At 53.3% G+C, this 24,046-nt stretch overlaps 2 protein-coding genes across 3 annotated transcripts; one reads left to right on the top strand and one right to left on the bottom strand.

Annotated features, from left to right (window-relative positions):
- Positions 1–2,919: 2,919 nt before the first annotated feature.
- On the top strand, positions 2,920–13,064 carry NR2F6 (nuclear receptor subfamily 2 group F member 6). Its single transcript, XM_053586433.1, has 4 exons — positions 2,920–3,227; positions 6,869–6,963; positions 10,653–11,237; positions 12,315–13,064. Exons 1-4 carry the CDS (start codon positions 2,950–2,952, stop codon positions 12,587–12,589), a joined length of 1,233 nt encoding a protein of 410 aa, XP_053442408.1. The 5' UTR covers positions 2,920–2,949; the 3' UTR covers positions 12,590–13,064.
- A 4,153-nt stretch (positions 13,065–17,217) lies between these two features.
- On the bottom strand, positions 17,218–19,349 carry OCEL1 (occludin/ELL domain containing 1). 2 transcript variants are annotated; one of them, XM_053584601.1, is made up of 6 exons: positions 19,203–19,349; positions 18,819–18,995; positions 18,513–18,712; positions 18,083–18,248; positions 17,779–17,832; positions 17,218–17,600 (listed from the first exon to the last, which is right to left on the bottom strand). In XM_053584601.1, exons 1-6 carry the CDS (start codon positions 19,329–19,331, stop codon positions 17,478–17,480), a joined length of 849 nt encoding a protein of 282 aa, XP_053440576.1. In that variant the 5' UTR covers positions 19,332–19,349; the 3' UTR covers positions 17,218–17,477. The 2 variants fall into 2 exon arrangements, with proteins under 2 accessions (XP_053440576.1, XP_053440577.1); XM_053584602.1 differs by having other exon boundaries at positions 18,155–18,248.
- Between the last annotated feature and the right edge of the window lie 4,697 nt (positions 19,350–24,046).

Raw genomic sequence — 24,046 nt, 5'->3', positions numbered from 1 at the left:
GTTGCCCAAGGAGGGACAAAGGCAGCCAAGGTCACTTGCAGGAGGGGGTGTGGGGGCAGGTTCCCAGGCTGCCAGAGCAAAGTCTGGCAGTTCCCACGGGCACCCTCCTGCCCCCCTACCCCCCACAGCAGATGGGCCTAGGCCCCTTTGTCCCCTGTACGTGGCTGCTAGAAGGTCAAATGTCACCTCGGGGCTGCGGGCAGGGGTCAGAAGGGCAGAGCTGAGCTTAACCACCCCCCTATGCTGGCCCCAGGCGTTGCAGGGTGGCAGGGCTACTGGGAGGGAGTGGGGTGATTGCCAGGGGCTGGAACAACTTGGAGGCTCTGGGATCTGTGGAGGTCCAGCTCTCCCATCTCCCACCCAGCTCCAGCCACCCCCCTTCTAAGCCCCATCCCTTAGACTCCTCTCACAAACCCCAGTTCCCTGCACCCTTTTGTTCATACCTCCCTTTCCTGTCCCAGAGCCTTCTCTCCCTTCTAAGTTCTCCTATTTAATTCCTTCCCTGAGATTGCACCCCAGTGAGATCTTACCCCCCCCCCCATACCAAGGATTGTGGCAGATCCAGGCCAGGGGCCTAGGTTCCCTGTCCTCACCCCAAACAAACAGCTCCGTTCCCAGCAGTCCCAGAACCAAAGGGTCTCTCTAATCACCCAGACCACCCTCCCCTAGCAGGGTTTGCATCAGTCTGTGGGTGGAACCCTATTCCAGTTAGACCCATGAGAAGTCCTTCCTTGTGTCTAACCCTAGTCCTTACTGCTTTCTGTATTTACTAAGGCATCCTCTTCCTCTCAACCAGACCCTCCATGGGTGGAGGTCAAGAGGCCTAGGGCTGGGTGTGCCTGGCTCTCTTTGAAGCTCAATTTCCCTTCAAGTGTTGCATGATCCCTAAATATCTGCCCACCCTCACCTTGCTCCAGACAGCATACACTCTCTACTGGAGTCTCATATGGGAAGGAGAGCCACAAGAGCAGACAGGCAGAGAGCATTGCTGTACTGACCCCAAACTCTTTTTTTTTTTTTTTTTTTTTTGCAGTTTTTGGCCGGGGCTGGGTTTGAACCCACCACCTCCAGCATATGGGGCCCGTGCCCTACTCCTTTAAGCCACAGGCGCAGCCGGACCCCAAACTCTTAAGAGGCCCAGGCACAGTGTCTTGTTGTCCAGCTCTGGGCCCAGGGCTGACAGGGAGAACAGGCTGGGTGGTTAGGCCTGAGGGACTCTGAGGTGAAAGGTCACCCTAGAAAAGGCTTTTTCCAGCCTGTTAAAAGTTAACTGGCCCAGAGTCAGAGGCTCAGGTTTTCCCTACAGGAGACCATCAGGCCTTGCATGCAAAGGGTGCTTAATAAATGCTGGTAGGCCCCCAGCCCCAAGTCTGGTGGATTGGGTGGAGTAGTGATGGCAGCTGGGAGGCTCCAGGGAGCCTGGAAGAGACATCTGCAGTCCAGCTGGCCTCTAGGCCAAGCCCTTTCTGTGTAGCACAGAAAGAAAAGGAAATTACAGGGGAAAGGGGGCAGGCCCCAGCAGGGGTGGTGGGTATTCTTGCCGGTGGGCGCCCAGCCCCAGGGGCCTGAAATCTTGGAGAGGGGGCCCCTGTCCTCGCCCCTTGGGCAGCCCGCCTCAGACCACAACATCCCTCTCCTGAAGATTCCCGGCACCAGGTGCTAACCGAAACGGAGAAGGGAGGAGGGGTCTGACGCGCCTATTCTCTGGAAGTGGAGGCAAACACAATCCATTATGCAGTTGTGCAAAGAAATGCTCCTGGGTGTGTGTGTGTGTCTTGCACAGGGGCGTGCCGCCAGGGTGCAACTGGCCCCCTATTAGATCTACTGCAGAGAATGAGTGGGGAGCGGGGTTCCCAGGGGCGCCTCGGGGGTGGTCGAGGGACACAACGTCCAAGGCCAGAGGTGGAGGGAAGGGCTTTGGAGAGACATGCTGGCAAGGCTCGAGGAAGGGCAGAGGGCAGTGACGGCTCAGGCCCCCGCCGCGGCGGGTCAGGGGTTAAGGCTGGAGCCAGGCGAGGTTGGGGGCGAGGGGGCGGGGGAAAAGGAGGGGAAGGGGAGGAGGCGGAGGGGGAGGGGGAGGGTCAGGCCAAGCGGCTCCGCGCTCCGCCCCCGTCCCTCCTGCTTGCCCTAGCGCTGGGCGCCGCGCGCGGCCACCCATGCCCTTATAAGGGCGGCCGTCGCCGGGGCAACGAATGCCCGCCCCCAGCCCGCGGCGCGCGCCCCTGCCCCCGCCCCCGCTCCCCGCCCGCCCCGCGAATGGAACGTTGTGTGTCAAACCGGCCGCAGCGCGAGGCCGGCGCGCGGGGTCGGCGGCGGTGGCGAGAGCCAGGCTCGGGCCCAGACGCAGGCCCAGCCAAAGCGGGCGCGGCCGCAGCTTGCGAGGCGCAGGCCGGCGGTCCTGAAGGCCCCAAGCGGCCGCCGCGGACGCCGGGGTACCCAGGGGGCGCGGCGACCGGCCCCGGCGTGCTCCCTCCGCCCCTCCCCCCCGCCCGGGCGGCCGCGCAACTTGCGGTCAAACTTTCCCCCGGCCTCCCTAGCTCGGATGGCGGCCCGCTAAGTTGGCCGCGGCCCCGGGCCGACAGCGGCCAGGCCAGAGGGTGCCCCTTGCGCAGCCCGGGCTGGGCCATGGCCCGCGCACCCCCGCCGGGGCACCAGAGTGGCGGGGCGCAACTCCTCTGGGTCCCTGGCCCGCGCCTCTAGCTCGCCCCTCCCGGTCTCGGGCCTGGCCCCGCGCACGCGTGGGAAAGTTGGCCTGGAACCGGCCGGACCAGTTCCGCCCGGGTGCGCGGACCGGCCGCAGGAAGTTGCTGCAAAACTTTTTTGGGGGGTGCAGCCGGTACCCCGCGCGCGACGGGGCCGGATGTGCGCCGGGTAGGGTCTGCCGGGCCGAGAGGGGTGCGCGGAGGGAAGAGCTCAGAGGGGGCGCCCCGGCCCTGCTTCCCTGGGGCTATGGCCATGGTGACCGGCGGCTGGGGCGGCCCCAGCGGCGACACTAACGGCGTGGACAAGGCGAGCGGCTACCCGCGCGCTGCCGAGGACGACTCGGCCTCGCCCCCCGGTGCAGCCAGCGACGCCGAGCCGGGCGACGAGGAGCGGCCGGGGCTGCAGGTGGACTGCGTGGTGTGCGGGGACAAGTCAAGCGGCAAGCATTACGGTGTCTTCACCTGCGAGGGCTGCAAGAGCTTTTTCAAGCGGAGCATCCGCCGCAACCTCAGCTACACCTGCCGGTGAGCCCCCTATCAGCGCACCGCCGCCGTGCACCCCGCCTTGAGCTGGGGCGGGCCTCTGACCCGCTCGGTCACCTTGGGCCTGGTGCTGACCTTCTCTGGCCTCCACTCCCGTTCTGAGATGGGGGGCATAGCACCCATTCCCCATTCTATTCTGTTCCTTGGATTGTGTATACAGTCGGCGCTGCATCGATGCATGTTTCTCCCATCAGATGGTCCCTTGCGGATTTCACCTCAGCGACTTCCTCCTCCTTCCGCCTTTTTCTTTGGGGAGGGGTCATCTTCGCGAGGGGAAGGGTTAGGGGTGCGACCCTAACCCCGGGATGCCGTTCTCGGCGATCGCGGCCTGCGGGATCCCCTACGGGAATCAAACGTGGAACTTGGACTGCGGAGCTCGCAGCGTCCAGGGGCCATTGTCTGCGGCCGCGCGGATCGATACGGCGCGCCCTTGGGGTCAAATATCACTTCCAAAGTCGCTCGGGCTACCAGAGCGGCAGCTGGAAGGAACCTGGGTGGCACACAGCGACCTCCTTGCTTGAGGGGCCCTGCTGTGGGGGTTGCTGGGCCTGCCCATCAGAGGGGAACAACTCCCCCACTCCCGGGCCTTGGGTCACCGGAAACTGCCACTGGAGGGCCGGTAGGGCCACCGGAATTGACTGAACTGCCCCCTCCCCCAGGGGTGGGTGCAGACCTGGGGCTCTTGGAAAATCCCTTAAACTTTGGGTTGTCTCCGAGGCAAGATGGGAGTGAAATGTTTCCAAGAAGGAGCCCTGAGCTGTCCCAAGTTGGAGTCCTCTCCAGTAGGGTGTGTCTTTGTAGCTTGTCTGGTTGGGTGTTGGGGATGAAGATCCCCTGGAAAAGGGGGTGTCCAGCCCAGAAGTTCTTTTCTCATCACTACTTGGGGAGCATCCTGTCCCTTCATTGACATGCCTCTACTCTATCTCCCAAGGAATATGCATGGTCTCTGCAGAGCCAGTACAGACAACCGTATTTCCCAGATGCACAAAACAGGCCCAGGGGGGTCAAGTGCCTGCCTTGGGGCTACACATTGAGTGCAAGCCTGAGTTGGGGCATAGCAAGGGGAACTGTAGGGTGGGAAGGGTGTGGCTGAGTTGGAATCAGGTGATAGAGAGCTTGCTGGTTAAGGCCGCCAGTAGAGCCCCAGGCACCAAAGGCTGGAGTTTGGCCCTAAGTCCCAGGTCAGGGCTTGCCTGGGATAGCCATGTGCCTGAGAGCTGGCTTGCTCCCCTCCTGCAGTTCTAACTGGGCCACCAGACTTTGGCCTCATTTTTGCTGCTGGAAAAACTGCCTGCTCTCTGGCCCTGTTTTGGGGGATAATAAGGGAGGGGGCTTTGGAAGTTTTGGGGTCTCGTGGGATTCCTGAGGTCAGGGAGCAATTAGGGTGTTGTTTGAGTTGGCAGGTTTTTTTGCAGCTTTGTGCTATGAGCTGTGTGACCTAGTGAGAAGTCACTCTCCCATTCTGGGCCTCAGATTGATTTTCCAGAGTCCCAGTGGGACCCATCCTGGGTGGTTTTTTGCCAGCCCCCCAGAGAGACCCCAGCTCCAAGCCCAACTCTCACAGAAACCCCAGTTTAAAAGAAGACACAGTTGAGATCCTAAACTTGTGTGATCTGGGGATTCCAGAGAAGAAAGAGCAAGAGCCTCCCTTTGCTGGAGGTCAGACAGGACTACCTGGAGGAAGCTAGGAGAGGTGGGCCTTGAAACATGAAGAGTTTGGCCATCAGAAAAGGGCCAAGGGCATTCCAGATTGTGGTCCTGACAAATGCTTAGTGGCAGATGGGGCATATGTGTTGTAAGATAAGACCACCCAGGCATGGGAAAAGTCAAGAGTTTGGTGGGCCTGAAATGTTAAAACAAGGGCAGTAGGGAGCTGTGGAGGTTGTGTGAACAGGGGAGGGCTGTGATCAAATTGGACTGGAGGTTGGAATCCCAGGGGAGAAGCTGATTTGAGCAAGGGGTTGGACAAAGCATGTACTCTTTAGGTGGGATAACAGGAAGAACTTATTGTTTACTTGCCTTGGGGGACATACCTGTCCCAATTTCACAGCTGGTGAAATTGAGACAGAAGGTTTGGGGCCTCCCCTGAGGTCAGGGGGCTCTGAGCCAGGCCCCTGCCTGTCTTCCTGCCCCAGTCCTGACTGTTTCCACCCGGCTGCCTTGATCCTCCCACCACCCATCCACTGGGCTTTGTTCTGGTTCTGCCTGAGCTCCCTCTGCCCTCTCAGGGCCTCTTCCCAGGGGCTCAGCGGCTGGTGCTGTAGGGACCCAGAGATGCGACCTTGCTCTTGGGCTACCCAGATGGGGCCTAGGCCTGAGAGTTTGACAACATTTTCCCATCCCAATCTGGGTGGGATCTGATGTCCTATTTCCAGATGCAGAAGCGGAGGCTCAGAGGGGAAGTCACCATCTGACTGTCCAGGCTGGGTGTCTGTACCTGAGATGGTTTATTTAAGTGTTTGAATGAGTGTTTTATTCTGTGACAGTCTTTGGGTGCCCTGTTGGAGAGCTCTTAGCCGTTGGTGGTGTGACTATGGCGGGAGGGCCAAAGGGAGAAAGTTTGGGGAACATTTGAACAAGGGGTGAACCTTCCTGCTTGGGGCTGACCCTGAACCAGAAGCTCACTGCCTCCCATGGTGGGGTCACCTGTCCCGTTGTCCCATCCCTGGAAGAGGCAACAGCAGTCCCAGATAGCTCACTGCAGGAAGTATTTTGGACTTACTTAGGGGTTGGATGGTCTTCCCAGGGAGAGGATATGGGTGTGGAATCTTTAAGGGGGGAAAAGAGTTACTTCATTCATTCTTTCATTCATTCATGGGTGTGGAACTACTGTAGGTGTTAATGCTGGGGCTCCATGTGGATGCCTGGTTTCTGACCTGGCCCTAAGTCAGTTCACAAAGCTCAGCTCTCTGACCATGTCCCCATCTGCTTTTACATCATCCTTGGGACAGTGACCTTGCCTCAGCCAGACAAAACCAAATACAGTGAAATTGTTCAGGCTTCTATATTTTCTTTCTTTTTTTTTAAGAGACAGAGTCTCACTTTGTCACCCTTGGTAGAGTGCCATGGCATCATAGTTCACAGCAACCTCCCAACTCCTGGGCTTAGGCGATTCTCTTGTCTTAGCCTCCTGAGTAGCTAGGACTACAGGCACCTGCCACAAGGCCCGGCTATTTTTTTTTTGCTGCAGTTTGATCGGGTCCGGTTTGAACCCACCACCCTCGGTATATGGGGCCAGCGCCCTGCTCACTGAGCCAGAGGCACCGCCCTATATTTTCATATTTTAAACCTTTGGTTTTTACTGTACCTTCTCTGCCTGGAATCACTTCTCCATTCACCTAGGGAACTCTTATTCATCCTTCAAAATGCAGTTCCAGTGTGCCCTCCCTGGGCACGATGTATCCTTTTCCACAGACTCCTGTTCATTTGTCATTACCCACCCCAATTGTCTTTTCCTCTTTACAGATTTGCAAGCTGAGCCCCTGTACCCCTTGGGGGCCAGCTACTCAGTCCAGGGGCCCCCACTGGTGTTTATCAGGGGCAACCACTAAAGGCAGCTCATAGGGTGGCTGGGGAGGAAGAAGTGGGTGTCAAAGGTTGCCCTGGCCTCTACATGCCCCCAGGTCCAACCGTGACTGCCAGATCGACCAGCATCACCGGAACCAGTGCCAGTATTGTCGCCTCAAGAAGTGCTTCCGAGTGGGCATGCGGAAGGAAGGTGAGTACCTGGTGGAGAAAGGCAGCCACCCCATGGTCCATGCAGGGGTGAACAAACAACCTTGCCTTTTTTTCCTTTCCCTTGCTCAGGGTTCTGGGAGCCTCAGGGGGTGGGGTCTGGTGCCTGCTAACCTCATTACCAACGATCTCTTGGTCCCATGGGCCGTGGTCTGGCCCTAAGCTAGAAGAATCCAATTATGATCCGTGTCCTCCTGGTTGCTATAGTGAGATGAGGAGGCCAGGGATGCCCCCACTTGGGCCCACTTTAACACTTTCTCCAGGCCCTCTCTTTCCCAGGACACACCCCCACCCAGCTCCTCCCTGGTTCTGACATCTTGGTGACCTCTTTGTCCCCTAGTCTGGCAGCCATTTTCTGAACAAGGATATATTTTTTTTATTTGACTTGTTTTCCTTCTACCCTTCAACCCTTCTTTGTGTTTGCCCAAGGCAGGAACTCTGCCTGATTAAGGCAAAGGGCAGCTTACCCTTCCTCCTGACCTCAGGTGCTAGGAGCCAGAGGCCCAGCCTCCTGTCTCTGTCCAAGGGATCTGTGTAGACTGGTACAGTCTGAGAAGCTGGGCCTAGAATTCCGTCACTTTTAGAACTCCAGAGATTTTTACATGGAGTCCTGAGGTTCAAGAACAGAATCCATGGGTGAGAGCCCCCATGCCGGGCTTCATGTTCCTGCCTGGGTTGTGTCTGGACCAGGCTAGCAGTTCTTCCTAGCATCTAACCTCAGTCTCTCTTGCTTTAAAGTTGGGGTTTTTCTCACCAGACCTTTGTAGGAGAAGCTAAGAAAGGGTACTCAGAGTCTTTCTCTTAAAACTGGTCACTCTCTTTGGTTCTTTCAAATTTTGAGATAACTCTTGTCCTCCCTCTGCAAACTGGATTTTGCTTGTATTTGTCCATTTGATCTAAAATCCTGATATGGGCTTGGCGACTGTAGCTCAGTGGTTAGGGTGCTGGTCACATACACCAGGACTGGCGGGTTTAATCCCAGCACAGGCCTGCTAAACAACAATGACAACTACAACAACAACAACAACAAAATGGGTGTTGTGGCAGGGCACCTGTAGTCCCAGCTACTTGGGAGGCTAAGGCAAGAGAATCACTTAAACCTAAGAGTTTGAGGTTGCTATGAGCTGTGATGCTATGGCACTCTACCAGGGTGACATGGTGAGACTCTGTTTCAAAAATAAATAAATAAATAAATACAAAATAAAATCCTGGCTCGGCACCTGTGGCTCAAGCAGCTAAGGCGCCAGCCATATACACCTGAGCTGGTAGGTTCGAATCCAGCCCGGGCCCGCCAAAACGACGGCTGCAACCAAAAAAAAATAGCCGGGCATTGTGGTGGGCACCTGTAGTCCCAGCTACTTGGGAGGCGGAGGCAGGAGAAATGCTTGAGCCCAGGAGTTGGAGGTTGCTGTGAGCTGTGACGCCACAGCACACTACCCAGGGCGACAGCTTGAGGCTCTGTCTTAAAATAAAATAAAATCCTGATATGTCTCAAATCAGGGCCTCAACTCTCCAAAGCCTCAGGGGTAGAAATATTCATAATCACAACTCATACCCCAAGAAGTCCTTCAGATTACCCTCCTCCTATCTTCACTACATCCCTTCCTTTTTTTTTTTTGAGACAGAATCTCACTTTGTTACCCTTGGTAGAGTGCTGTGGTGTCACAGTTCACAGCGACCTCAATCTCTTGGGCTCAAGCAATCCTCTTGCCTCAGCCTCCCGAGTAGCTGGGACTACAGGCACCCATCACAGTGCCCAGCTATTTTTTTTTAGAGATGAGGTCTCACTTTGGTTCTGTTGGTCTCAAACCTGTGAGCTCAGGCAATCCACCACCTCGGCCTCCCAGAGTGCTAGGATTACAGGTGTGAGCCACTACGCCTGGCCAACATAACCCTTTATTTCACACCATCTACCTTGCTCTATAATTTAGTTACTCCCAGAACATCTGCCCCCTGCAGACAGGGATTTTTGTCTGTCTTATTCACTGATATATCCGCAGTGCCTAGACCAGAAGACCAGGGCCTGCCACAGTGTCAGGGCTCAATAAATGGTTCTTGGCTGAATTATCATCCGTTTAACCTCTCTTAAGTTGTAGGTACTATCTGCAACTTAAAGGCAAGTTATATAGATTCTCATTTAATCCAGTGATTGATGTCATCATCCTCATAATATCATCTGCATTTTATATCTGAGAAGTGGAGATCAGTGAGAACATTTGTCAAGATCAGAGAGCATGGCTTGGCACCTGTAGCTCAGTGGTTAGGATGCTGGCCACATACACCAGGGCTGGTGGGTTCGAACTCAGCCTCGACCAAACTGCAACAACAACAGAAAAGTACCCAGGCATTATGGCGGGCACCTGTAGTCCCAGCTACTTGGGAAGTTGAGGCAAGAGAATCACTTAAACCCAAGAGTTTGATGTTGCTGTGAGCTATGATGGCACGGCACTCTACCCAGGGTGACATAGCGAGACTGGAAATAAAAAAAGCAGCAGAGATTTGAACCCTCTCAATCTGGGCTGAATAATAAAGAAGAGCTGGGAAAGGGTTTGAGGATTAGGGAACAGCAAGGGTAAATTCCCTGGGGGGCAAGGGGACCATTTTGGGCCTTATCCAGCTACATTGGACAGTTTACCCTGAGACTCAGGAATCACTTGCAGCACCTTTAACATCGACCCCTTCTCTGCTGAGCACTGCTAGTCCCCTGGCTTCTGCCCATGTTACCCTCTGATGTTTGCTCCATGCTGAGTTGACCTGGAGTTCATGGAGGTGATGAGACAGGGCATGCCAACTCATTAAAGTTCATTAATTAGTCTCTGCTTGGCACTCAGCCCAGTCTTCCTTTCTGGCACAAACTGGGCAGGCATGCAGCCAGCCCTCCTCCCCGTGTGCCTCAGTTTCCCTCTTCTCACCTACCTGGTCACTGTGGACACAGGCCGTCATAGGCAAGGTTACTAATGGCAGTTAATGTTTATTGAGGACCTACTCTGGGGTAGGTCCCTACTCCCTGCAACTGGGGCCTCTATAGAGACACAAGATCTGTTCACAGGGATCATCATCTGGTGGGGAGGGGATGGAAGCTAGAGAAATGATCTGGTCTCCATAGGAGAGAGCTGCAGCTGGTGGGTATTGATCACTTGCTTTGGGACCCCAAGTCACCCTTGGCTCCATCCTCAGCTCTGGGACCCCCATAATAATTGACCAATTGAGCCTAGCAGAAGGAGAGGGAATCAGGCAGGAATTAAATTAGCTCTCAGTGGTCCCATTGCTGCAGAAAAAAGTGCTCCCTCACACCCTCCGGGACCTGGGGTGGTAGAGGTGATGGCTGAATGTGGACTCAGGGTGTAGGACAACAGGTAGCCAGGCTCCTGGGCCCTGGTTTTCTAACCAACCATGCATTGGTGGGGTGGCGTTGTGGGTCCTGGGAAAAGCTGGGCCTGGGGACTTTGGAAGTGAGGGGGAGGAGCTTGAGCGTCCCCTTGTTGATTTTTGTCTCTCGTCCCCTTTTTTCTCTTTGCTTCCTCTTGCCTAATTCCTCCCTGTCCACCACTCATTCCTCTATCCCAATCAATCCCCTTCTTGTACTCGGACCCTGTCTCTCCCATCTCCTGCCTTATTCCCATTTCTTGTGATGGGGGATCCCGCTTCCTATCCTGTCCCTCCTTCCCGCAGCGGTGCAGCGCGGCCGCATCCCGCACTCGCTACCCGGCACCGTGGCCTCCTCCTCGGGCAGCCCCCCGGGCTCGGCATTAGCGGCAGCGAGCGGAGACCTCTTCCCTGGGCAGCCAGTGTCCGAGCTGATCGCGCAGCTGTTGCGTGCCGAGCCCTACCCGGCGGCAGCCGGGCGCTTCGGGGCGGGCGCGGCGGGCGCGTTCGGGACGGGGGGCGGCGCGACAGGCGCGGTGCTGGGCATCGACAATGTGTGCGAGCTGGCGGCGCGGCTGCTCTTCAGCACTGTGGAGTGGGCGCGCCACGCACCCTTCTTCCCCGAGCTGCCAGTGGCCGACCAGGTGGCGCTGCTGCGCCTCAGCTGGAGTGAGCTCTTCGTGCTGAACGCTGCACAGGCGGCGCTGCCCCTGCACACGGCGCCGCTGCTGGCTGCTGCCGGTCTGCACGCTGCGCCCATGGCTGCCGAGCGTGCCGTGGCCTTCATGGACCAGGTGCGCGCCTTCCAGGAGCAGGTGGACAAGCTGGGCCGCCTGCAAGTTGACTCGGCCGAGTACGGCTGCCTCAAGGCCATCGCGCTCTTCACGCCGGGTGAGAGTTGATTGAAGTGGGGGACGCCGAGGGGCGGTGGGGTAGGACCCAGGCTCTCCAGATCTGGCCTCCTGCACGCGCGATGGTTGTGACATCTTGATGTCCCCATTCCCTGACTCTCAGGACTCTGAAAGAACTCTGAGCTGGGGCTCTGGGATCCAGGCTGGGCCTGGCCCAGTGACTCAAGTACCCAGGGTTTCTCTCCCTGGTTCCCAAGCTCCCCGGACCCCATCTCCTCAACAAATTGCACTGGCCCCACATACCAGAAGTGATGGGTTCAAACCTGGCCCCAGCCAAAAACTGCAAACCCCCCCCCCCAAAAAATAAAAAATTGCTGGAAGCGCCCAGTGAACACTGATAGCACAGAAGGGTGGGGAGGGTGGGAAGGGAGGACACCTGGTTTGGGCCTCTTCTGTCCTTCATTGGCTGATTCCTGAGCTCCCTGACTTCTGGCGCAGGGCCCCGGAGGTGGACCCACTGTGTGATTGGGTGTGTGTTTGGGGCAGTCCAAGTACCTTGGTAGCCTTCCAGCGGTGGTAGTAGTTCCATATCCCAGTGACCTGCTGGCTACTCAGGTGACTTTGCACTTGGGGCAAATGTCCCCTGAGGGTTCCTTTGCCAGCTGGAAAGGCTCTAGACTCTACCAAATGTGTCCTTGGGGGCAGAGCATGTATTAACCAGACTCAAGCCACTCTGAAAGGTGGCATTCGTTTGATAAATATAGCTTGGTCATCATTTTTCCAGAAGACTTCTCTGCCTTTTATCTTCACAGGTCTTCTCTAAATGCTGTCACATTATCTCATGCCTCAGGCCCACCTCCCTCTTGAACTTCATTAGCATTTGTCTCCCTGCCAAAGGCTTCAGTTGAGACCCCAACCACCCTTGAAACATTCTTGCCTGCCTACATCCTATGTCATTGTCATTATATGAGAAGACTTCAGTGTCTCCTGAGGATTGACACTGCCTTAGACAACCCCAGGGTCCCATCCTTACAGCCCCAAGTGGTGTCACCTCTGTGAGCTCTGTGTCCTCTTGACACCTCACACCCCCATCTTACCATTGTTCCCTGCCCTCCAGATGCCTGTGGCCTCTCAGACCCAGCCCATGTGGAGAGCCTGCAGGAGAAGGCGCAGGTGGCCCTTACCGAGTACGTGCGGGCCCAGTACCCATCCCAGCCCCAGCGCTTCGGGCGCCTGCTGCTTCGGCTCCCTGCCCTGCGCGCTGTCCCTGCTTCCCTCATCTCCCAGCTGTTCTTCATGCGCCTGGTGGGCAAGACGCCCATAGAGACACTGATCCGTGACATGCTGCTGTCGGGAAGTACCTTCAACTGGCCCTATGGCTCAGGCCAGTAACCATGATGTGGCTGGGTACACCACGGCCAGGTCTACAGACCACAAGGGACAGGGATGCTGAGACTTTGAGGGGCGTCCCAAGGTAGAGGACCCTGGCTTCAGAACTCCTCAGACTCCTATTTTTTAAAGACTGTGAAATGTTTGTCTTCTCTGTTTTTTAAATGATCATGAAACCAAAAAGAGACTGATCATCCAGGCCCCAGCCTCATCCTTCCCAGAATTCCTGGCCAGGATGAAGGTGAGGGATGGAGGGTCCCATCCGGGGACAGCCTTGTCCCTCAGTGCCCCAAGCATGAACTTGTGGGATGGTGGGGTTGGCTTCCTGGTATGATGGACAAAGGCCTGGTGTCTGGACTAGAGGGACAGCCAGGCAAGGGTGGTGTGTATCAGGCAGATCCTCTGGGCATGTAATCCATGTTGGACACTACATGATGACTAAATCAAGGCCAATAATAAAGATGTTTCCTACCTGTACCCGTGAAGCTTCCCTTGTCATCTTTTTTGTTTTTGTTTTGAGACAGAGTCTCACTCTGTTGCCCAAGCTAGAATGCCATGGCATCAGCATAGTTTGAGCAACCTCAAACTCCTGGGTTCAAGAAATCCTCCTGTGTCAGCCTCCTAAGTAGCTGGAACTATAGGCAATCACCACAACGCCTGGCTGGTTTTTCTATTTTTTGGTAGAGATGGGTTCTTACTGTTGTTCGGGCTGGTGTCAAACTCCTGAACTCGAGGTTCTCCGGCCTTAGCCTTCGAAAGTGCTAGGATTACAAGTGTGAGCCACTGCTCCTGGCCCCTTATCACTTTTTTGAGAGTAGGGTGAAAGGGAGGGCATCCTACAGTGGGTACCCATCTCTAACTATCTGGAACACGTACAACCACAATCTCACTTACCTAATAACAGTCCTACTGTGTATGACTGGGTGGTTGCTTTGTTGGGGACAAATAGGGAAATAGATGGGTAGCAGAAGAGCAGGCCTGAGTTCAGCTAGTGAGTCTGCAGGAGTTGAGCCCATAGATGGCTGAGGTTTGAATTCTGGTTCAAATTCCAAATCTGGCCTATGTCATTGTAGGATTCATCGTTGTAGGATTCATCTAGGCGTTGGATCAACCACAGTTTTTTGTTTTTGTTTTTTAGAGAAAAGAGTCTCACTTTATCACCCTCGGTAGAGTGCTATGGCGTCATAGCTCACAGCAACCTCCAACTCCTGGGCTTAAGCGATTCTCCTGCCTCAGCCTCCCAAGTAGCTGGGACTACAGGTGCCTGCCACAATGCCTGGCTATTTTTTGTTGCAGTTTGGCTGGGGCCGGGTTTGAACCCGCCACCCTTGGTGTATAGGGCCAGCACCCTACCCACTGAGCCACAGGCACTGCCCCAGTCTTTTCTTTGGTTAGCCCTTTATCATAGTGTCTGGGTACCATTGTCTCTGGGAAAAACATCTGGGGCTTGTCTTGTCACATGATCTCAGCCTAGCCAATCAGAACCCTCTTCCCTTGGCCACAGTGACTGGTTTCCGGAGGGCATGTGACTCAATGCTAGCTAGTAAGATTCCTCTGATGGCAGGATTTGGAACTGGGAGGATATAATTAAAGCAAGGCAGAGGTAAGAGGAAGACCAATTTCCCAAGAGTCCATTGCAGCCCCTGGATCAAGCCATACCTGAAAGCCTTGGCATTTTTAGTTCCTTGAGCCTACACTTCCCTTTTGTTCCTTGAGCCTACACTCCCACAATGTGAATTCAGTTTCCTCCCACATCTAACTTCGAATACTCCTGTTTCTGAGATGGCATTTGGAAGGTGGGGACCTGGAAGGCCAAGACTTAGAAATGTGGACTTAGGGGTGGTGCTTGTGGCACAGTGGGTAGGGCGCCAGCCCCATATACCGAGGGTGGCAGGTTCAAACTCGGCCCCGGCCAAACTGCAACAAAAAATAACCAGGCGTTGTGGCAGGGGCCTGGGTCCCAGCTACTCGGGAGGCTGAGGCAGGAGAATCGCCTAAGCCCAGGAGTTGGAGATTGCTGTGAGCTGAGATGCCACAGTACTCTACCCAGGGCGACAAAGTGAGACTCTGTCTCTAAAAAAAAAAAAAGAAATGTGGACTTAACTCAGTTGATGTGGAGTGATGCAGAGTACCAGGGACCCTCTCATTTCAGCCTTGGGAAATTGTGGCTCACCTCTGTGGTGGGAAAAGGACCTGTGGTATTTGGCACCAGGTCTGTAGTTGTAGGTGCTTGGTAGGAAGGGCTTAGAATGCGAAGGAGGTGATTCCTCTTACTGAGATCTTGCCAAGCAGAGACCTCAGCAGTTAGAGCGCCAGCCACATACACTGGAGGTGGCAGGTTCGAACCCAACCTGGGCCTGCCAAACAACAATGACAACTACAACTAAAATAAAAAATAGTCGAGCATTGTGGTGGGTATCTGTAGTCCCAGCTACTTGGGAGGCTGAGGCAAGGGAATTGCTTAAACCCAAGAGTTTGAGGTTGCCATGAGCTGTGACATCATGGCACTCCACTGAGGGCAACATAATGAGACTGTCTCAAAAAAAAAAAAAAAAAAAAAGATGCTATTCTGAAAACAGCAAAGGAAGAACTTAGGTCTTTCATCCTGCAGGCCAGGCCAATGCCCTTAAGACTACCTCAGTTCTCCAAAATGTTGCTCTCCCATTGATACCCCAGCCCCTCTCCACATCTACCTTGGAGCTGGGGAAAATAGGGTGTTAAGCCACTTCCTGTGGAATAAATGAGGGTCTCTCATGGGCATGCCCTGTTTGCAGAAGGGGACTTAGGTAGGGGTGGGATGGGGAGGACACTGGGCCTCCATTGGAAGCTGGACTGGGTTTTGCCTTGGATCTGTGTCGCCTGTGATGTCCTGTGAGCAGTTTTGCATTCACCCCAGTGAGGCTGGACAGCAAGGCCTCATTTCTCAGATTCACAGGACATCTGATTGAGTAATACTTTGATGTCTGTCCTGCTGTTTGGTCCCAGGCCACAGACCTGCATATCTATCCAGGGCTAACTGCTGAACTCCTACTTTTCCTATGAAACTCTACCCATATGGCCCTCCTGTAGGATGACATCTCCAGCATCCTTGGTTGTTAACACTGCTGTCCAGACTTATGTTAGTGGACTTAGAGCTATCTTCCCTAGACTAGGGACTGTTTTTTCTTTGAAACAGAGTTTTACTTTGTCACCCTCAGTAGAGTGCCATAGTGTCATAGCTCACACACCTTAAATTCTTGAGCACAAATGATCCCTTGCCTCAGCCTCCTAAGTAGCTGGGACTACAGGCACCTCCCACAATGCCTGGCTATTTTTATTTTAGAGAGGTGGTCTTGCTCTTGTTCAGGCTGGTCTTGAACTCCTGAGCTCAGGCAATCCACCCGCCTTGGCCTCCCAGAGTGCAGGATTATAGGTGTGAGCCACCTCTCCCAGCCTTAGACTAGGAACTTTTTTTTTTTTTTTGTAGAGACAGAGTCTCACTTTATGGCCCTCGGTAAAGTGCCGTGGCATCACACAGCTCACAGCAACCTCCAACTCCTGGGCTTAAGCGATTCTCTTGCCTCAGCCTACCAAGTAGCTGGGACTACAGGCGCCTACCACAACGCCCGGCTATTTTTTGGTTGCAGTTTGGCCGGCGCCGGGTTTGAACCCGCCACGCTTGGTATATGGGGCTGGCGCCTTACTGACTGAGCCACAGGTGCCGCCCCAGACTAGGAACTTTTGAAGACAATGCTGGTGGCCCCATGCTGGCACTGTATTCCCTGCTTATAGTTGGCCTTCTTGATTGCTTCTGTCCCCCATGGCTCACCTGAGAGACCAAGACTCAGAGAAGGTAGTTTCTGGTCCATTGTCACACAGCCCCACAGGAAGCCCCACAGGAGGCCCCATGTGTTACCCACCAATCCCACACAAGTCCTAGCATGAGTCAGGTATAGGAGGACCCTCTCTCCAGGCCAGGAATATTAACTGTGCCCACATGGTGCCTGGCATTTATCACTGTCCCACCTGAAGTGTCCCAAGACTGAGTCTGCTCCCCTCAGGTGGTATCCAGATCACATCATATAAATTCTCCAAGATGCTACGCCAGTAAGACTCTGGGCTCCTCTGCTGGTCTTATCTCTATGAAACCTACAGAAACTCTTATCCTCTGGGGCTCCCCAACAAGTCTGGCCAAGAAGGTGATGATGGATATTAATCCCTCAGCTTCCAACCGGAAGGCTACTTAAAGCTCTCAGAGGAGATGGAGCCCCCTTGTAAAGATAAGGGTTTAGGGCAGCACCTATGGCTCAAAAGAATAGGGTGCTGGCCCCATATACTGGAGGTGGCGGGTTCAAATCCGGCCCCGGCAAAAAAAAAAAAAAGATAAGGGTTTAAACACTTTAGAGATCCTGGACAAATTCCTGCCTTGAAATCCTCCTTTTTTCCCCCTCTGGACAATGAAAGAACAATTTTTTGGTGACAACTGAGCACCTGTAGGCAGTTGCTCGGGAGGCTGAGGCAGGAGGACAGATTGAGCCCAGGAGTTTGAGGTTGCAGTGAGCTATGCTGACATCATTCAACTTTAGTAGGCATGACAGAGCAAGACTCTGTCTCAAGAAAAGAATGAAAGAGTGCTAAGTAGCTACACACAGTAAGTGTTTAACATGTTTATTCCACAAGGAGGGAGAATAAGACCTACTTCCAGGGGATGAAGTGAGATCTGGATCAGACCTGGAGGAGTGCTGGGATGACTTCCTGGGCCATCACAGTTGAGCCCAAAAGGATGAGGCATTCTCAATCAGAGAAGGCTACCCCAGGTAGGCAGAACAGTGAGAGCAAAGGCCAGGAGGTAAAAAGAAAGCAAGGGACCCTCACCCCTATGTTATGTCCTTCTGCCTGTCTTCCAGGACATTCAGAAGTACACAGAACCCTCACTGCCTCCTTGGTTGTCAAATATCTGGATCTGGGTCTTGAGATGCCTCAGTTTGCCCTTCAGGTAGTGGCAACGAGCCTGCTTGTCCAGGAAGCCAGGGTCCTAGGCAGGGCAAAAACTGGAAGTCCTTGAGGCAGTCTAGCCTATAGCCTTCAAGCTGCTCAGCCCTTTGTCTTTTCTTCACTGAGCCTCAGTTGCCTCTCTTTTAAACTGATACAAGTGTCCCAGTCCCATGGGAGTGCCAGGGGTGCAAGGCCAAGCTGTGGGACCCAAGACTCACCCTCTGCTTCTTCTCAAACTCCCTCCAGACACGGGCTGCCACTTGAGCCTCCTTCTGCAAAAGGAGGAGGAGCAAGGGGCTCAAGAGGAGTTGCATCCAAAGAAGGATAAGGCAACTGAGGCTTAGATAGACTTAGTGACCCATTTAAGGAGGCCCTCAAGGGCTGACTTTAGCCGTATGTTATGGCACCCAGCCAGCCTATAGGAGGAAGAGTGTCAGAAATCTGGACTCAGTGGATGTCCCAGAGGCTTAGGTCAGGTCACCCATTAGGGCTATGAGACAGATCTTTCTCCTCAGTGCTGACCTGGCTTTGGGGTGGGGGCAGTGAGGTCAACAGGACCTCCAGTTGCTGGAGCTTGGCCTGTGCACATCCCACCTCCTGTTGGAGCTCCTTGAACTCCCCATACTGGTCCTGGAACACGGCAGCATAGCGGCTTCTTTCTCTCTTACTCCTCACTGGCGGGTACTTACTACCGAGTTGAAAAGAACCAGAGTGTGAGTGTAAAGAGTGCCTCTTTCCCCCAATCAATGTAATTTCTGTCCTCTGTGCTCAAGTGCAGTGGAGCTTATAGCTCACTGCAGCCTTGAACTACTGGGCTCAGGTGATCCTCCTGCTTTGGCCTCCTAGAGCCAGGATTACAGATCCTGGTAAATTTGTATTCACCTGTCAAAGCCCCAGCCTCAGTGCCTTTTCCCTGTTCCCAGGTATGAAGAATAACACAGTGTACACTCACAGCTCATAATCAGGAACTGGGTGAGGTATAGGTATATGCCCACCAGGGATGGCTACAATAGACCTCTTGGCGCTCAGGAGGGTCTGGGACGGCAGCTCATCCTCAAAAACAATCTTCTTGGGCCTTGCCTTGTAGGCTTCAGGTTGGGGCTGGCACAGAGGCCCGGAGACGCTGGTTTTGAGGCCCGGAGGCATCAGTGGCTGCACACACCACAAGAACCAGGGGTTTGGAGTTAAGGGGGCAACCTAGGGGACTGGACTTTTTTGCCTAGGCCTGGTGTGGGGAACCCCTCAGGGTCAGACTCACCGGAGGCCCGGGGTCAGGCAGACGGGTTTGAGGGTCCCCCCGAGAGCTGCGGATATGGGGGCGCTCCCGGCTGGGCATCGGCCTCTGGGAGATGCCGCTCCGTGGTCCCCGGGCTGATAGGCGGGTCTTCCGGGAGACGTCGTGGCCCGAGCTTGGCGGGGGTGGTTTTCGGGCGGCCTGTAGGCAAGCAAAGAGGACGCACCTGGAGGCGGGTACCGTGAAAGGACCCGCGCGGGTACGCGGACCAGGAGCGGCCAACTCTCCACCCGCAGGCGCGCTCCCCAGCTTAGACAGTATTTCCATAGACCCGCGCGATTGGTCCTCAGCGCGCCCTAGACCTTGCCCCCGTCTGCGTCACCCGGAAAAAGCGCTGGGTAGAAGAACCTTGATGTCACTATGCAACTTGGGGAGGGCTCCAGTTAACCCCCGTACTGTCAGAGCATTGCCCTCTGGGCAGCTAGGGGCTCCGCCGCCGACGAGCCCCCCAGGACCTCTGCCTCGCCTGCAGGTCATACAGATCGGTACCGCCCAGGGTCACCTGTCCCAGTGTCCGTGGCTCAGAGCCTGGTCCCGGTGTCACAGAAGCACTGGAGTGGAGTCCTGGTTGTGTATTAACTGAAAGGTAAACCTGACCGCTCTGCAGAGCGGGGGCGGGATCTGACTGACGGGGCGGGGTCTGGCCTGACGGGGCCTGGTTCCTCCCTTGAAAGACAGGTTCGAATGCAACCTTGAGCTAGCCTCGCGGTGTCTGGAGCTGATGCTTCACTCTCTCTGACCCTCATTTTACTTGTCTGAAAAAAGTGAGGTGGTTTTGGCTTATTCTTTTTTATTTTATTTTATTTATTTTGAGACAGAGTCTCACTTTGTTGCCCTCGGTAGAGAGCTGTGCCATCACAGCTCACAGCAACCTCCAGCTCTTGGGCTTAGGCGATTCTCCTGCCTCAGCCTCCCGAGAAGCTGGGACTACAGGCGCCCGCCACAACACCTGTCTATTTTTTTGTTGCAGTTTGACCAGGGCCGGGTTTAAACCGCCACCATCGGTATATGGAACCGGCCCCCTACTCACTGAGCCACAGGCGCCGCCCTAACTTATTTATTTTTTCAGCAATTATATTTTAAAGACAGTTATTTATTTATTTTGAGACAGAGCTTCAGTATGTCGCCCTCGGTAGAGTGCTGTCACATCACAGCTCACAGCAAACTCAAACTTGAGCTTAAGCGATTCTCTTGCCTCAACCTCCCAAGTAGCTGGGACTACAGGCACCCACCACAACGCCCAGCTATTTTTTGTTGCAGTTGTTGTTGTTTAGCAGGCCCGGGTCAGGTTTGAACCCGCCAGCCCCCGTGTATGTGGCCGGCGCCCTAACCACTGAGCTACGGGAACCGAGCCTTAAAGGTAGTTTTTTGGAAATAAAATATAAAAATAGTTCTTTAGGCTGGGTACTTGTAGCACAGTGGTTACTGTGCCGGCCGCATAGACGGAGGCTGGTGGGTTCAAACCCGGCCTCGGCCTGCTAAAACAACAATGACAACTGCAACAAAAAATACTGAGGGCAGCAGAGTGAGACTCTGTCTCTTAAAAAAAAAAAAAAAATTGTGGCGCCATATGCCGGAAGTGGCGGGTTCAAACCCAGCCCTGGCGGAGGTGGTGGGTTCAAACCCAACCCTGGCCAAAAACTGCAAAGAAAGAGAGAGAGAGAGAGAGAGGAAAGAAAGGAAAGAAAAGAAAGAAAGAAAGAAAAGAAAGTTCATGTGTAATTTACAGTGTAAAACTATTTTAAATTGCACACGAACTTTATGGACACCCTGTATATATGTTTGTTATTGAACTAGAATCTCTCCAGAAGCAGACAGGAATTAACAACTGCTGCCTCTGGGAACATGTGTTGGTGAGAAATTCACTTTTGTCAGGCATGGTGGCTCAAGCCTGTAATCCCAGCACTTGGGAAGTCAAGGCAACTGGATCGCATGAGCTCACAAGTTTGAGACAAACCTGAGCCAGAGTGAGACCTCATCTCGAAAAATAGCCAGACGTTGTGGCGGGTGCCTGTAGTCCCAGCTACTTGGGAGGTTGAGGCAAGAGAATCAGTTAAGCTCAAGAGTTGGAGGTTGCTGTGAGCTGTGACGGCGCAGCACTGTGAGGACGACATAGTGAGACTCTGTCTCAAAAAAAAAGTTTTTTATAATCAATAGAGGCATATTTAGAAAATTCAAACAAACAAACAAACAAAAAAAAAAGAAAATTCAAACAATAGCAAAGGCACATAGGGGCTCAGCTCCCGTAGCTAAGTGGTTAGGGCTCTGGACACATACACTGAAGCTGGCGGGTTTGAAGCCGGCCGGGCCTGCTAAACAACAATGACGACAACAACAACAACAACAACCACCACCACAAAAATAGCCAGGCCAGCTAAAGAACTGCAACAAAAAAAATAGCCAGGCGTTGTGGCAGGCGCCTGTAGTCCCAGCTACTTGGGAGGCTAATGCAAGAGAATCGCTTAAGCCCAAGAGTTCAAGGTTGCTGTGAGCTGTAATTCCATGGCACCTTACTGAGGATGACATAGTTAGACTTTTTTCTCGAAAAAAAAAAAAAAAAGTGCATAGGGCAAAAGCAAATTACTTTTGTTTTTCTCAAAAGTGAATTTTCTTTTCTTGTTTTTTTTTTTTCTTTTTATTTTGAGACGGAGTCTCACTTTGCCACCCTTGGTAGTGTGCCGTGGCGTCATAGTTCACAGCAACCTCAAACTCCTGGGTTTAAATGATTCTCTTGCCCCAGCCTCCCAAGTAGCTGGGACTACAGGCACCTGCCACAACGTCTGGCTATTTTTCGAGATGAGGTCTCACTCTGTCTCAGGCTTGTCTCGAACTTGTGAGCTCATGCAATCCACCCCGCCTTGACTTCCCAAGTGCTGGGATTACAGACTTGAGCCACCGTGCCTGACAAAAGTGAATTTCTTACCAACACATGTTCCCAGAGGCAGCAGTTGTTAATTCCTGTCTGCTTCTGGAGAGATTCTAGTTCAATAACAAACATATATACAGGGTGTCCATAAAGTTCGTGTGCAATTTAAAATAGTTTTACACTGTAAATTACACATGAACTTTATTTTCTTGCTTTTCTTTTCTTTTTTTTTGAGACAGAGCCTCAAGCTGTCGCCCTGGGTAAAGTGCCGTGGCATTACAGCTCACAGCAACCTCCAACTCCTGGGCTTAAGCGATTCTCTTGCCTCAGCCTCCCAAGTAGCTGGGATCACAGGCGCCCGTCACAATGCCCGGCTATTTTTTTGGTTGCAGCCATCATTGTTGTTTGGCAGGCCTGGGCTGAATTTGAACCCGCCAGCTCAGGTGTATGTGGCTGGTGCCTTAGCTGCTTGAGCCACAGGCACCGAGCCTTTTTTTTTTTTTTTTTTGCAGTTTTTGGCTGGGGTTGGGTTTGAACCCACCATCTCTGGCATATGGGGCCCTACTCCTTTGAGCCACAGGCACTGCCTTTTTTTTTTTTTTAAGAGACAGAGTCTCACTCAGCTGCCCTCAGTAGAGTGTTGTGGTATTACAGCTCACAGCAACCTCTTGGGCTTAGCCCTCGGTAGAGTGCTGTGACATCACAGCTCACAGCAATCTCCAGCTCTTGGGCTTATGTGATTCTCTTGCCTCAGCCTCCCTAGTAGCTGGGACTACAGGCGCCCGCCACTACGCCCAGCTATTTTTTTGTTGTTGTTGTTGTTGCTGCTTGGCTGGGGCGGGGTTTGAACTGGCCACCCTTGGTATATTGGGCCAGCACCCTACTCACTGAGACACAGGCGCCGCCTGACACCTGTATTTTAAATAATTCATCACAATCAGGTAGGCTCCATTCAAGAGATGCAAAGCTGTTTCAACATTTGCAAATCTATAAATGTAATTCACCACATAAACAGAAGTAAAAACAAAGACCATATGATCCTTTCAATAGACACAGAAAAAGGACTTGATAAAATTCAGTATCCTTTTTTGATAAGAACACACAGGAAAATTAACAGAGATGGAACATTCCATAAACTGATACAAACTATCTACAACAAGCCCACAGCCAACATCATATTGAATGAAGAAAAACTGAAAGTATCCCTGCTTAGAATTGGAACCACATAAGGATGTCCACTGTGGCCACTACTGCTACTCACCATAGCTCTAGAAGTCAAGAGAAGGCTATCAAGGGTATCTCAATGGGGACAGAGAAGTTCAAACTATTACTCTTTGCTGAAGATATGATCTTGTTTTTTTTTCCTAGAGACAGAGTCTTACTTTGTCACCTTCGGTAGAATGCTGTGGCGTCACATCTCACAGCACCCTCCAGCTCTTGGGCATAGGCGGTTCCCTTGCCTCAGCCTCCCAAGTAGATGGGACTACAGGTGCCTGCCACAATGCCTGGCTATTTTTTTTTTTTTTTCTTTGAGACAGAGCCTCAAGCTGTCGCCCTGGGTAGAGTGCTGTGGCATCACAGCTCACAGCAACCTCCAACTCCTGGGCTAAAGCGATTCTCCTGCCTCTGCCTCCCAAGTAGCTTGGATTACAGGCACCCGCCACAACACCTGGCTATTTTTTGGCTGCAGCTGACATTGTGGTTTGGCGGGCCTGGGATGGATTTGAACCTGCCAGCTCAGGTGTATGTGGCTGGCGCCTTAGCCACTTCAGCCACAGGCTCCCGAGCCTCTTTTTTTTTTTTAAGAGACAGAGTCTCACTTTGTCGCCCTGGGTAGAGTGCTATGGTGTCACCGCTCACAGCAACCTCCAGCTCTTGGGCTTAGGTGATTCTCTTGCCTCAGCCTCCGGAGTAGCTGGGACTACAAGCGCCCGCCACAATGCCCGGCTATTCTTTGTTGCAGTTTGGCCGGAGCCAGGTTTGAACCTGCCACCCTCGGTATATGGGGCCAGCATCCTACCCACTGAGCCACAGGTGCCGCCCTGAAGATATGATCTTATACACAGAAAACCCCATGGACTCAACCGTGAGACTCCTGGAATTAATTAAAAAAAAATACAGCAATGTCTCTAGTTACAAAATTAATGTACACAAATCAGTAGCCTTCACATATGCCATCAAGAGCCAAACTTAGAATCAAATCTAAGACACAATACCCTTCACAGGAGCATTGAGGAAAATGAAATAACCTCAGAAAATATTTAATAAAGGATAGGTGAAGGATCTCTACAGAGAGAGAACTATGAAACACTGAGAAAAGAAATTG

Source organism: Nycticebus coucang, chromosome 3 (genome assembly GCF_027406575.1).
Source record: "Nycticebus coucang isolate mNycCou1 chromosome 3, mNycCou1.pri, whole genome shotgun sequence".
NCBI classification, from domain to species: Eukaryota; Metazoa; Chordata; class Mammalia; order Primates; family Lorisidae; genus Nycticebus; species Nycticebus coucang.
Note: the sequence above shows the minus strand (reverse complement) of the source record. Positions and strands in the feature narration are given on the sequence as shown.

What these genes read in the sequence shown, in the direction of transcription:
- NR2F6 (XM_053586433.1), top strand. Translation starts at nt 2,950, where the DNA reads ATGGCCATGGTGACCGGCGGCTGGGGCGGCCCCAGCGGCGACACTAAC. An exon ending in AGTGGGCATGCGGAAGGAAG is followed by an intron (nt 6,964 to 10,652) that starts GTGAGTACCTGG and finishes TCCTTCCCGCAG; the next exon opens with CGGTGCAGCGCGGCCGCATC. An exon ending in CATCGCGCTCTTCACGCCGG is followed by an intron (nt 11,238 to 12,314) that starts GTGAGAGTTGAT and finishes CCTGCCCTCCAG; the next exon opens with ATGCCTGTGGCCTCTCAGAC.
- OCEL1 (XM_053584601.1), bottom strand. Translation starts at nt 19,331, where the DNA reads ATGACCTGCAGGCGAGGCAGAGGTCCTGGGGGGCTCGTCGGCGGCGGA. An exon ending in AGTTGCATAGTGACATCAAG is followed by an intron (nt 18,996 to 19,202) that starts GTTCTTCTACCC and finishes GCTTGCCTACAG; the next exon opens with GCCGCCCGAAAACCACCCCC. An exon ending in AGTTTGAGAAGAAGCAGAGG is followed by an intron (nt 17,601 to 17,778) that starts GTGAGTCTTGGG and finishes TGCCCTGCCTAG; the next exon opens with GACCCTGGCTTCCTGGACAA.